This window comes from Crocuta crocuta, unplaced genomic scaffold (assembly GCF_008692635.1).
Source record: "Crocuta crocuta isolate KB4526 unplaced genomic scaffold, BGI_CrCroc_1.0 scaffold541, whole genome shotgun sequence".
NCBI lineage: Eukaryota > Metazoa > Chordata > Mammalia > Carnivora > Hyaenidae > Crocuta > Crocuta crocuta.
The window spans coordinates 295,372-309,425 of NW_027531901.1; the positions used below are offsets into that span (position 1 = coordinate 295,372).

General features: G+C 52.1%; 1 protein-coding gene across 1 annotated transcript in view; it reads left to right on the forward strand.

Annotated features, from left to right (window-relative positions):
* Positions 1 to 14,054, forward strand: part of ITGA9 (integrin subunit alpha 9) — a 324,287-nt gene that overhangs the window by 57,003 nt on the left and 253,230 nt on the right. Inside the window, exons 12-15 of the mRNA XM_077774005.1 lie at positions 2,111 to 2,216; positions 3,430 to 3,524; positions 8,058 to 8,148; positions 10,898 to 10,943. Coding sequence (XP_077630131.1) covers positions 2,111 to 2,216; positions 3,430 to 3,524; positions 8,058 to 8,148; positions 10,898 to 10,943 — 338 coding nt within the window. The remainder of the gene's footprint in view (positions 1 to 2,110; positions 2,217 to 3,429; positions 3,525 to 8,057; positions 8,149 to 10,897; positions 10,944 to 14,054) is intronic.

Here is a 14,054-nt window from a genome sequence, read left to right on the forward strand (position 1 = left end):
GGCGTGGTAGGACCGCTGGGTGCAGTGCTGGGGGTCGGGTGGCGGCCACCGCCGTGGCCCAGGCCTGTGGTCACTCTGTCCCTCATTCGCAGGCCCTTGAAAGGGATGTGAAGGTGTCAGAAAGATGCCTCTGCCCCTCTGCCACCGAGTGGAGGGCTGCGGGCCCGGGGGGGCAGGAGACCAGTGAGAAAGTGGAGTCTTCTGAGCGTCTGGAGTTAAGAATGTTCAATAAGAGAGTGAAACACGTCATTTTGTTACTAGTAGCCTTTTAGCAAACGTGAGAAGATACATACGAGGTAATGAGTGAAGAGCAAGATAAAAACTGTACAAACCCCCTTTGAAAACATACAGGGACATCTGGGGCCTCCTCGCTTAAGCGGCCGCTCTTGAGCTCGGCTCGGGTCACGACCTCACGGTTCGTAGGCTGGAGCCCCACACCGGGCTCTGTACTCCGTGCTGAGCCTGCTTGGGATCCTGTCTCCCTCTCTCTGCCCCTCCTCCACTTGTGCACGTTCATGCTCTCTCAAAAAAAATGTTAAAAATATACAAAGTACACAGAGGATGTTAATAACAGATCTTTCTAGGTGGTGGAGCTTGGGTAGATTTTTAGTGTTCATTTTATCCAAAGAGCAAGAAGGTCATACTAAAAAAAAAAAAAAAGAAAAAAAAAATCAGTAAAAACGTACTTCTGAGCCGTGACCACGAAGCTGCTTATCCCGGTCGGATGACAACCCCGCTGGAGGGGCAGGTGGCGGGAGAGAGGGCAGCCATTGGAAGGCGAGCCAGGGAGCGTTAGAGCCTTGGGCTTTCCTGGATGCTTGTAGACTCTGTGAGAACGTGAGCCAAAAACCTGGGGACAAAGACACTTCCTGGCGCCTATTGCCGTGAGGCTTGGCACCTCTGTCCCCATCGACATCCTAGGCCGGAGGGACAGGTGTGCACGGGGAGAAGTGAGGTGGTCGTGCCACAGGTGAGAACATCAGCCTTCACTGGCTGCCCAGCCTCCGTGTCTGCGGGAGGAGGACCCGTCTGTGAAGGTACTGACTTGTCAGCGGCAAGGTGAGCAGCGCAGTAGCTGGGGGACAGGGTGTCTGAGCGAGGACTCTCGGGGCAGGAGACCCCCAGACGCACTGCACCCTGCGTCCCCACCCCCAGCCAGTGTTGGCTAAATGCCGGGTGGTTACGCTAAGTACCAAGGTGCTCGTATGTCTGTTGAGCCTCACCCTGTTTGGTTAGTGATTACAAAGCAGTTCAGAGGAGTGGAAAAAATGATGCCTTTGGAGTCAGAGGGACCCGCCCCTTGGTTTTTCGACCTACTAGCCTGGGCCACGTGGAAGAAGAGCTTAAAACTGGTGGCTGGGTTTCCTCAGCTGTGAAGTGGGGAGAGTCAGAAGGTGCGATGTGAAGCCGGGACACCCCTGGGCTGGCTTGGGGGTGCACGGTGGGCCCAGGGGACCTCGACACTGGGGGCGGGTTTCAAAGTTCTTACACCTCCAGAGATCAGACTGCATTTTAATACTGTGATACTGACGTGCTTCTGTCGCCACCGCCTGCCGTGGACCCCTCCTCTGTTGGTGGGTGTCTGCTCAGGAAATCTGAATCTGAGCCTCTGAATCTGAGGCACCGCTGTGTGCATCCCCACCCCCCGACCAAGACCTACTGGGTGTTGGGTCTTCTGAAATCGTGACCCTGTCAAGATTACTAAGACACACCTTGCCAAGCACCTGTGTAAACCTGTACCGGAAGGCACAGGAGAGAGCGTAGAGATGTGCGTGCCTGTGCAAAACAGCTGTGGGGAAGAAAGGCGAGGGCAGCCGAGGGGGGGCTGTGGGGACAGGGAGGGAGGCTGGCTCACGGGGTGTCGGGACGAGGGAGTGGCGGCGTCCCTGGCCAACTCCACAGTCTCCTTCCCTCCCAAGGCCTGAGGCTGTGGGAGACCCTCTGGCTGCACAGGTGAAAGGGACCCCTTTTGCACCAGGAGAGAGACGTTGGTGCCCGTGACTCTGCCCGGTGTTTCCTCTTGGTGGGTGTGCTCGGGGGTGGTGTTTGAAGCCCTGGTTTTATGGTCTTGTTTTTTGTTTTCCATTTTGTTCTCCATCCTGTTTCCCAGGGAGCCCTGGAGGAGCAGCTGGCCCTCAGCGGTGACGGCGCCTACAACGCACACTTCGGGGAGAGCATCGCCAGCCTGGGGGACCTCGACGATGACGGGTTCCCAGGTCAGTGAGCTCGCACCTGCCCTCTGGCTTCGCCCTGGCAAGATGCGCTCCTAGAATCACCTGCCTGCGCAGAAGGCCCCTGCGGTGGGGAGCGGGGTGCCCTTTAGAGAAGATGTTCTCTGCGCGGACACTCAGGGCTGGGCTCTGAGCCCACTGCTTTAGCTTCCACGCGGTACCTTCTCATCAGCCCCGAGGTCTTTGCTGTGTGTTCGCGGTGCGAGTGACCTTGGCTGGGCCCCTGGCGCTGCCTGTTGCAGACAGGTTTGACCCAGCACCCTCCTGCCTGCAACCCTTCTTGTGTCTGAGCCTCTACCGTGTTGTTCGTACAGCGAGTGAGGAGGGAGCCAGACCTTGTCAGCCCCGAGCGGGACGGACCTGAATGCGCCCGTGCTGGGGGTGGGGCCGTGTGCACTGATGTCCGCTCTGCCTGGACTGCAGACTCCTTCATGGCCCCTCGGCCTCTCCCTCGGGTCTGTTCAGGGCTTGCTGTGCATGCAGTAGACGGACATCAGGACACGCGGGAGCCCGGTCGCTAGGGGCACGCCCAGGGGCGAGCCGGCTGGGGGATGGCTCTTGCCTCAGGCCAGACAGCCAGGCTCCTTTGATACCATCACACCCTGGCCAGAGAGGACCTTGGCTTGAGGTCCCGTGAGCGCGTGCCCCTCACCCTTGACCTCAGTTCTGCAAACACATGACTTTTGTTAGAAGCAAAGGGAAGAAAGTCAGGAAGATCTAGGCTTTGTTCTGGGGGGTTGTCAGTCTGTGAGGGTAACGTTCATTTTCTCTTCTCTTCTCTTCTCTTCTCTTCTCTTCTCTTCTCTTGGAAGTGAATGCCATTTTGCACAAGCCCCTTCTCCAGGAACAGCTGACTTTCTCAGTTACGCAATAACCATAGTCTATGGAATTCCCCTCTCTGACAGAAATCCGGGTGGGTGTTTGTATTTGCATTTTTTTAATTGGATGGATCAATTAAGTTTTCTGTAAGGATGAGAGGTCGGAACTTTTCTGGAACTAAACCCTTCTCAGTGTTGATGATTTTCTTTCTACCTGTTTTTCCCCCCCTTCTAAGAGATTGTGGGCCTAGTTTAATGTCTGAGCAGCCTACAGCAAGGAAATTTCTGGTATGGAGGGACGCAGGTGAGGGCGGGAAGGAGGGAAGCCATCCTTAGTCGCCCCATGTGGCTTTCTAACCCCGGCTGTCTTCTCCCCCCAGATGTGGCCGTGGGCGCACCCGAGGAGGATGACTTCTCGGGGGCCGTCTATGTCTATCACGGAGACGGCGGCGGGATCACCCCTCGGTACTCAATGGTAATTGCTGTGACAGCAACGTGGGAACGGCTCACACCTTCCCGGCAGGAACGTAGGGAGCCTGCGGCTCGTGCCACACCCCGGGGTGCAGAGGAAAACACAGCATGCTTTCTACCTTCGACCTTCCCAACCTCCAGTGAGAGAGAGAAACAATGGTCATTGTTTGCTCATTAAACACAAAGACGTGTTCAGAGACCCCCGAGTTTGCTCACATTCAGAGGCGCGTTCTGCCTGTGTGGAGGGTTACACCCAAGCCCTTACCCCCAGCTACACTTGTTTAAGGAAGACGGACCAGCGGCTTGCTTTCTTTACTGACTCCTTTGTCAACCGTCTGTGCAAGCCAAAGGAATATGCTGTAAAATAGAAATTTTTTAAGTTTATTTATTTATTTATACTTGGGAGAAAGAGACACCGCATGAGCAGGGTAGGGGCAGAGAGAGAGGGAGGGGGAGAGAGAGAGAGAGACAGAGAGAGAGAGAGAGAGAGAGAGAGAGAATCCTAAGCAGGCTCCACACCATCAGTAGGGCCTGATGCGGGACTCGAACTCCCAAAACCGTGAGATCATGACCTGAGGTGAAACCAAGAGTCGGATGCTTAACCGACTGAGCCACCCAGTCACCCCCAAAATATAAATTTTTTTAATGTTTGTTTATTTTTGAGATAGACACAGAGTGTGAGTGGGGGAGGGGCAGAGAGAGAGAGGGAGACACAGAATCTGAAGCAGGCTCCAAGCTCCAAGCTGTCAGCACAGAGCCGACACAGGGCGCGAGCTCATGATCTGTGAGGTCCTGGCCTGAGCTGAAGTCAGAGACTTAACTGACTGAGCCCCTGAGGTGCCCTGAGTTGTAAAATATAATATAGAGGCAGTGGTCTCCGGAAGAGAGGCTTGAAAGCTGTTGCAGGGCGGACGGTTGTAATTGGCATTGAAACGAGGAGCTGGTCAGAGCTCTGGCCTCGGGCCCCAGACTTGGGAACGTGGAAGTGGTGAGTTGTTTTTTTGCCGTATCAGCTGGGTGTTCAGTCTTGCTGATGGTGTTAAACCCAGACCATGGGAAGAAAGGAAGTCCCTGTTTGACAGAAGCATCGTCAGGGTATTTGTGGAGGCCTGTGTCATTCTCCTAGTGAGTGGGTCAGTGACAGAAAGGGACTGAGCACAAGCTGAGAAATTTCCCATCAGCAAATATTGATCTGTTGAGCGCTTCTGTGCTCACCGCTTCCTGCTCCTGCTTCTATTTCTCATCCCGAAGAAGCTCGCCTTGTATCTTGATTGTCGCTAAGGAAACAGAACTTTTGACTGAGTCATGTTCTTGTAAAATGTTCTATAGATGAAGTATTAGTGAGTGTCAAAGCCTGTTCACGCACTGAAGTACATGAAGGTGAGACAGAGACTTTACAAGTTGGTTTTCAGAGGCAGTGTGCATAAGTGTAAGTTGTCTGTGCAGGAGACACAGGTGAGCCGGGGAAGGGCTCACCGTTGGTGTGTGGCCGGCGTCCAGCGCCCTCTCCGCCGGGGCCCGCCAGCTCGGTGACTCCCGCAGGAGCAGATGCTGCCGACGGAGAGGAGCGGCCACTCTGCCCGGTGTTCTTAGTCCTTGTCGTAATCCTGTGAGATGGTGTCTTTACCATCCACCTTTGCTTTGCGAGGGGCCCAGCCCCGGGAGGTGGCTTTGCTTGTCCAAGGTCTCTGGCTTGTAAAGTCTGGCCTCTGAAACTCGGTCGTTCTGACTCCCAAATCCTGTATTGTAACCACGCCCTCAACTCCACACCGGAGGAAGGAACACTCAGGGAAGCTCACCTGGAAAACTTAGAAATAGGGAAACTTACTTTGCTTGTGAGGCACGGGTTTACCCGGACCACCGTCTTTTCATTAGAAATGAGTAATGGTGGCGTTTCGCTCGTAGGTGGCTCAGCCGATGGGGCAGGCACAGGTTAGGGGCCACATCTGTGTCGTGTGGGCTGCCGGGCTGCCGTCATCTGAGGTAGGGACCTTCTTCCCGATGGGACAAGTGGGACGGCCTCCAGGGGACCGTGTCCTCGGGCAGTCGCCAGGGTCACTTTCCACGCATCCTTCTGGAAGCTTGCGCCCGGACCTTGGGAGCGAACCCTAGGGAGGGGCAGCCTGTCAGACAGACCCCTGCTTCCCCTCCCGCAGTGTTGTGTTTTGTTGCTGGGCGGACCCCCCGCGGCGCGCTGATGTGCAGATCCTGTGGTCAGCTGGGTGCCAGCAGCAGGAAGCGGGGATCCACAGCTGCCTCTGTCAGCATGCCGCAGGCCCCTCAGCTCCACAAGCAGAAGTGGTCTGGGGCACTTTAAAACAAAAAAAAGGAAAGACACATCCCTGCTTATACTTCACTAAGCTGCTAACATGTATACGATAAGGTCAGTGATTTAAAAGGAAAAAAGAATCCTTTAGCAATTCTTCAGGGCTGGGGTCCAGACAGAGCGGGCGTTGTGCTGGTGAACCAGAGGAAGAAATCAGAAACAGCTCTGGGCAAAGGGGTTGCTTTTCTTTGGCCCGGACCGTATTATTTCTGCCGGATAAACTGTGAGATCAGGGCTGAAGTTCGTCCGCATTACTCTTTAACTCATTCCTCTTTCTTGAGTTCCCCGTGAAAAGCGTTGGTTCTAGGACCCTTGTGTGCCTTGCTCAAGTTGAGAGCCCCCGGGTGTGTCCAGGCGGCCCCTGTGATCTTTCTCTGCTGTAAGGACACCGCGTGTCGACCTGGTCAGGCAGAGGTTTTCCAGGCTCCTGGTTTTCATTTAGGGTTATTAGCACTGAGCAGACTTATCTTCCCGGCTTTATGGATAATGGCCTGCAGATGTCTGTGGGAGAGCTTAAGCCGGCATCGCCACCCCAAATGGACCACCCCTTCGCTCTTCCCTCTGGTCCCAGCCACAGCACAGCTAGAAGCACAGACCCGGACCCGCCGCTGCGGGGCCCGAGGTGCTGGGCTTCAACGTGCGGCTTTTAAAGAAGAGACACCCATACATGTCTGTGTAGACAGAGCCTGTGGGCTGAGGAGTTCTTCCTGCGAGCCAGACACATCCCTTCAGTGTGTGCTGCCTTCAGTGTGTGCTGCCGCACTCTGTGCTCTGATTCCTACCGTGATGCGCACACATTTCCTGGTGGGTGGCTTAACTGAAGACGGCAAGCAGAGGTCGTTTGCAACGCTGGGCTCCCGGGAGGGGTCGTGGAAGGTCCCTGTGTCTGTAAACCCTGTGGAAACTCCCTCTCCCCACTCTCATGACTTCGTCGCAGGCTGACTCAGTAAGGAAAAAGGATATGGAAGGCAAGTCCATAGGGAGCCCCTGGATATCCGCCAACCGGGTTCTGATAGGGACTTTGCTGTAGGACATGAAAGCAAAGCATTTTCCTTATCATCCACAATGAGGGCATGGGGAGGTAAGCCTCTCAACAGAGACTGGGTAAACAAAGGGAAGAAGGGACAGTCAGATCCCAGGGGATGGGACTTTCCTGATTCAGGAAGTGTGACATCTTTTGAGGAACTCTGCCACCCAAACAATGAATGAAGAGGGCTGGGTGTACGGTAAAGAGTCCCGAACCTGTACAGTCCTGTGTTAGCCGAAGTCGAACTTAATGATGAATAAAAGTACAGATGCCCCTTGGTGGTGGAGCTGTGAACTCCCCGGGGCTGCCTTTCAGGGAGGAGGGTGGCTTCGGCTGATTTTTTTGGATTTCCTACAGTTGGTAGAAGGTTCAGGGCCATGGAGCTCCAGGTTTACTAGACAGAACTGTTTCATCCTGTCTCGTAGGTCTTCTGGTCAGCACACCAGAGTGGCAGTTTCTGTGTAGCCATCTTTTCTAGCGAGAAGCACAAATGGCCTATCCACGTAAGGCAAGACTAACATGAAGCTCCGAGGAGAGGGGTGTTCATGTTTGGTACATATTTTGGTAGAGAGATCTAAGGAAAACAGGTTCTCAGAACTTCAGCCAGCTTGGGGCGCCTGGGTGGCTTAGCCAGTTAAGCATCCGATGAAGGCTCAGGTCATGATCTCACGGTTTGTGAGGCTGAGCCCCAAGTCAGGCTCTGTGCTGGCAGCTCAGAGCCTGGAACCTGCTTCAGATTCTGTGTCTCCCTCCCCTACCCCACCCCCACCCCTGGCTCATGCTCTGTCTCTAATAAATGAATATTAAACAATAAAAAAAAAAAGAACTTCAGCCAGCTCTACCTGAGTGGAAACAAAACAGAACCTCTGTTGGAAATGGAAGTAAACATCCATTTCGAACTTCATTTGGCATGTCAAAGCATTGCACACTAGTCTAGGTGGATTTTTCATTAGCCGAGCTTGGAAACATTTCTAAACGATGACATGTGGCGCAGGCAAGTAATAATACAGGAGTGTGTGGTCTTCCGCTGCGTGCTAAAAACCCCACAGTCAGACTAGGACTAGTTTTCTCTTTCCACAGTTTGAGGACCAAGTGTCCTACAGAAGCTGCACAGAACAGTCCTCGGTTCTTACTTATGACTGTGCTCCTGTCCGGCAACTCAGCTTTCCTATTATCTGTTTCAGAAACTGTCAGGACGGAAGATAAGTCCGGTTCTGCGGATGTTTGGTCAGTCCATATCAGGCGGCATTGATATGGATGGAAATGGCTATCCTGGTAAGCTGTTTTTCTTTCAAGCAAATGAGATAAATGAGCATAAATGCACGAGGTAGAATCATTTCCAGTCTGGTAAGCAGTGGCCACGTCTATTGAGAATTAGGAAAATTTCCACAATAAAATGGGATGCTTTGCCTAGTATTTGATTGGAAGGTATTAAAAGTTGACTTTGGGGTTTTAGAATGATCTATGCTAGAGAGTTGAAGCACCAAAAGGGTGATTTTTAACAGTGATTTCAAAAGAAACAGAGCAAAAGTAAAACAAAGACAAAAAACAGGGATTTCTGTGGTAACATCTCTTTCTAATGAAGGAGAAAGCACTTTTCCACATTAAAAACAGTAGCGAAACCTCATGTTTTCCTCAATAATTACCTGATTAAGAGGCTTGTTACTCTTGAGAAGGAAAAAAGGAGCTGAGAAGTACCTTCTCCACCTCCCAGCTGTTGCAAGAAAATTTAAAAATTTGGAGCAGAAAAGAAAACCATGCCCTCTCCCTGATGGACAAAACAGACCTTCACCTTTCAAGGCTGGCTGCCTTGTCTTCAAGGTTAATGGATACCTTGTGGTGGTTGAGGTTACTTGAATAAAAATGTACGATTTCCACCCTCATCATTGGGACGGTGGTTCTTCTGGTGTTTGAAGGGGTGAGGTGAAGAAACAAGATAAAAATTAGAAAAAATTCAGATGTTCACCTGGGTGGCTCAGTCGGTTAAGTGTCAGACTCACTGTTGATCTCAGCTCAGGTCATGACCTCAGGATCGTGAGTTCGAGCCCTGTGTTGGGCTCTGTATTGGCCTCTGTGCTGGCATGAAGCCTACTTAGAAAGAAAAAAAAAAAAGAAAAAGAATTTGAAAAAAAATCCAAAATCATTGTGGAATTCAGAAAACAGTTCCACAAAACCATAGACCATCTTACTACCTTGAGAAAGTATTTGTTTCCACTTAAAATGGTTCCGAGGGATCTCTGAAATCCAGTGCAATCCTGCACAAGGGCACCAACTTTTTGTAGTTTCTGATGGGCAGCAGTTTTGATAATTTCTTGTGACTTTACCGAGCTAAGAGGAAGGGATGGGAAAGGGTTGTGGTTGAAGGCTTTGTTCCTGTGGACCCTCATGGGTCTTTTTAAGTTGGAGAAAGCAGTTGTTCTTGTTTGGGGGAATTTGTGGCCACCTCACAATAATACCTTACGTTGGCTTAGCACTTTACATGCAAATTGCTTCCACGTGTAAGATACATCTTCTAGTTAGTGCCGCAGGTAGGTAGAGAGGGGGTCTCCCCCACTTGACAAGAATGCTGAGCCACAGAGAACTTAGGGGCCTGGCCAGAGACCACACTATGTGAGTGGGGACAGAGCTTCAGCCCTGCCCGTACAACATTAGTGACCTGTCTGAATTTCTTGCCTTCTTTGGTAGAAGAAATGACACATTGCTCTGGTTCTTTTCTTTTCAAATATCTAGTCAGCCCTAAAAGACTACTGGAAACAAGAAAATCAACAAGCACACCCAAGTGCACAAATTTTAGCAAGACTATACTTCATGGATTTGCTGTTTCTTTTTCCTTGATGAGAGTGTTGTATAGAAATGGGGATTCAGGCTCTCTGGGATTCAGATGCTTGGTTCTGTGAAGTGGTAGTGGGAATCCCAGGACTAAGGAGTCTATATTTGAGGGGAAGAAAGGCAGAGAGCTCTTGGATGAGTACATACTTCCTACATTAAAGTTACCCAAGAGTAAATGTTACCAGCTAAAACTTGCATCTTAGTTTGGAGTGTACTATTTCATGAATTTTCCGATGTGACTATATGATTTAATATATTTAACATGTACTTAAATATTTAAAAATATCCTACTTAGCAACTATTTAATTTTATATATATTTTTTTAATTTTTTTTTTTTTAATGTTTTATTTATTTCTAGGAGAGAGAGAGACAGCGTGAGCAGGGGAGGGTCAGAGAGAGAGAGGGAGTCACAGACTGAAACAGGCTCCAGGCTCTGAACTGGCAGTCAGCACAGAGCCCGACGCGGGGCTTGAACCCACAAACTGCGAGATCATGACCTAAGCGAAAGTCGGACGCTTAACCGACTAAGCCACCCAGGCGCCCCTAATTTTATATTTAAGAAATATTTAATAGAGGTCTTCTGATTTAAATGTTATGAACTCTTATCAGCTTTTGAAGAAGACACTAGGGATGATTGTGTCCACGGTACAGACAAGGACACCCTCAGAGCCTCTGGGGTCATACAGAGTGAGGGCTGGAGCAGAAATGATTCACAGATGTTCTACAGAAACTAGGGCTCTCTCCAGGTCCTTTAGTTCCAAATATCCATCTCTCTAGTTCACTGGTGTCCAAAAGATACATAACATGAGGCACATATATAATTTAAAATGTTCTCGGCATCACATAAAAAAGATAAAAAGAAATTGGTGAAATTAATTTCAGCAATCGATATAAAAAGTTTCGAGCTAGTTCATGTTTTTGTACCACGTCTTTGAAAGCGGTCTGTATTGTATATTCCCCACGCAGCTTCGTTCAGACTGGCCATGTTTCAGGGTCTCCAGAAGCCACACCTGGTGATTGGCTACCGCGCAGGACGGTGTGGCTGTAATGTTTATGAGATCATTGTATGGCCCAGCGGAAGGCCGTCAGGGGCCCCTGACCTCAGTGCTGGGCCCCCATGTGGCTGTAGACCTTGGGGAGGTGGGGGGATGGGCTTCAACACGTTTCTGAATGCTCTCAACTTCTCATTTTCAGATGTAACTATTGGAGCCTTCATGTCCGACAGTGTAGTGCTTCTCAGGTGAGATGCTTCCTCTGCTTCTCGAGTTCCATTCTTCATAGTGGGGGCTGCAGTTTGGTGATGGGGATGGTAGGGGGAATTCTCCCCTGTTCGTCAGTAATTCCCTGTCCTGTTCCGGGAGGCGTTCCGGGAAGTAAGAGTGCTGCCTTTCTTTCCTCGCTCTTCCCATCGCCTGTCCCAGAGCCCCAGCTGGTGCACCTGGAATGGCCTGCGGCGATGAGGGGTAGCGTCCGGAGGTTCTAGACTGACTTGGGGTGGCTTACGCCCTAGGGGTTTTGCCTTTTGCCTTGAGCAGCTGCGTCATTAATGTGTATACACTGCAGGGTTGTTTCCTCTGAAGCACCACCCTGTCCCTGTCTTTGTCCCAACCTGTCCCTGTGGGATGTCCTGGGGGCTGGGAGCCTCCTGCCCTTTGGACAGCACCTCAGTGCCTGTGGAGGCCGCGGGGAGGGGTGTGAGCTCGGCCCGGGGGCGCCCAGAGCCCAGGCAGCCGGGATCTACACAGGCTGCCGCTGCCATCCCGCCGCGAGCCCTCTCCAAGGGTTTCTGTGTGTGTGAGTCAGAGGAGGCGGGATCACCCTTTGGAGTGGGAGCCAGTCCTTAGGTTTTGTTAATAACCCGATGGCAGAACTTTCTAAAATAGGCCAGTGGGATCTCAGAGCTGGAAGGGATCCCAGAGGCCATGGAGTCACACAGCACATTCTTCTCATTCAGCTGCGCCGTCCCCAGCCTCTAGCCACGAGGCACTCCTCCCCGTCTTGAGCGAGGTGCCCCAGGGGTTAGCCGGAGGCAACTGGGAATGTCAGGTTGTTAAGGAGGCAGAATAGCCTCAGGTTAGGAGGGTCAGCTGGGGGGAGGGGCCATGTGGCCCGGGTTCGAACCGCTAGTCTGTTGGCAGGAGGGGTGTCCTGGGTGAGCCAGGTGGCCTCCCTCAGGGTTCTCAGCCGTAAACAGGATAACAGCAGTACTCGCCTCGCTGGGTTGGCAGAACCCACGAGTCAGGACGAGTTCATCCTTCAGGCAGGTGGTCAGTACATGTTGGCAGTTCTTCCATAAACTGGGCTAAATTTGCCTCCCGAAAATTCTGCCTCTGGTCCCATGCCTTGCACGCAGCCGCCCTTCAGTGCTTGACGGTGGCGGGCGTGCCCCCAGGCCGTGACTTCACCAGGAGGACACCTGCCTGGCTGTTTTCATTACTGCGTGTGACCAGGTGTCCACTCTCTTCGTCACCCTCCCCGTGCGCTGGCCGCTGCCTCTGAGATGAAACAGCTCACCGGCTGCAGACGGCTGGGGTCACACCGCAGAAGCCGAGTTTACCCACCACGTTTGTGCCTCTGCGGTGTCTTCCCCTCCGCGTCGCCCCGAGCAGCCTGCTCTGGCTTGTCGCGGTTCCTCTGGGACACAACACGTTCCGGTTCCCCGGCCTCGCGGCTGGAAACCAGGCCTTCTCAACGCTGGGAGCGTCTGGCTTCAGGTGGATCCTGGGACTTCTCCTTTTCCATCATGCTTGTATTTTACACACTTCCAGCTGTGAGCCTCGGCCCAGAGGGGGTTTCTTCCCCTCCCTTCCATGGTGACGCGCGCCTTTGCCCACACATGGATGTAAACGTCAGGCGAGGCAGTCACCCGGCGGATGGGAGCCCCAGGCCCCAGCCCGGGGTGCAGGTTGAATCTGGTGGGGACGGGGTCCTTTGGGGAGAATGCCAGAGACCACGTATCAGGAGAAGAGGCTTCCGGAGAGGGGCTGCGGGGCCCGGCCCGGACGCGGTGGTCAGCAGGAGGCCCGAGAGCCAAGGGAGGAGTGTGCAGCGGTGACGGGAGCCCAGACACCCATTCCCTCATTTGTTGGCTGATGTCATTGGCCCGTCGTGGTGCGGCTGTGCCTGGCCCCGGGTGCACCCTGGAGAACGATAAACAAGTAAATAACACCACTGGTGTTTGGCGAGTGCCCGCCTACCACGCGCCAGGCGCTGTTCAGGCTCTCACATGCCTGAACTCTTACTGGTTCTTCTTGTTTTTTTTCTTTCTGTGTTAAGGTAAATTTGCATAGAGTAGAGCCTGGCCATTGGAGCCTACGGCTCGATGCGTGTTTACCAGTGTAAGCGACTGTGTAACGGCCACCCCAGTAAGATAAGTAACGTGGCTCAGTCGGTTAAGTGTCCAGCTCTTGGCTTTGGCTCAGGTTGTGACCTCACGGTTCATGGGTTCAAGCCCCACATCAGGCTCTGCACTAATCATGTGGAGCCTACTTGGAATTCTTTCTCTCTCCTTCTCTCTCTGCCCCTCCCCCACTCATGTGCTCTGTCTGTCTGTCTCTCAAAATAAATAATAACTTAAGAAAAAGATAACGTTTCCATCACTTCAGGAAGTTTCCTCCACCCTCTTCCCAGTTATGCCCCCTCCTGCCAGACACCCCTCGGTCTGACGTTGGTCACCGTGGGTCAGAGCTCTGCCTTTTCGAAGGTTTCACGTGAGTGGAATTCTGTAGTAGTCACCCTCTGGTCCTGGCTTCTTTCACTCAGTATAACGTTTCTGAGACATCCTTGGTGTGTGTGCTGTTCAGTCCTTCTTTTCCCCTTACTGAGTGTCATCCATTGACTGAATATATTATAGTTTGCTCATTAGTTCTCTTGTCGATAGAATATATTTTAATTCTTAGTTTCTTTTTTTTAATTTTTAAAGCTTATTTGAGAGACAGAGTGTGTGGGGCAGGGGCAGAGAGAGAGGGGGAGAGAGAATCCCAGGCAGGCTCCGTGCTGTCAGTGTGGAGCCCGAGGCAGGGCTTGAACTCATGAACCATGAAATCATGACCTGCGCTGAAACCAGGAGTCAGACGCTTAACCGATTGAGCCCCCCAGGTGCCCCTAATGCTTAGTTTCTTTAGCAGCCCCATGACATACATATTTGTATTATTCCCATTTTATGGTTGAGGAAACCAAGTGACACTGAAGTTTTATTAATTTTAAAAATTAAAATTAACACTGGTGGTCAGTGCCAGGACGGTGATCGAGCAGGGTTATGTGGTCCAGGGCACCCGCCCGCATCAAGCCCCGCAGAGAAGGCCATGCAGAGCGAGTCTTGTTAGAGGTGGCGGTGCGAGGTCAGCGGTGT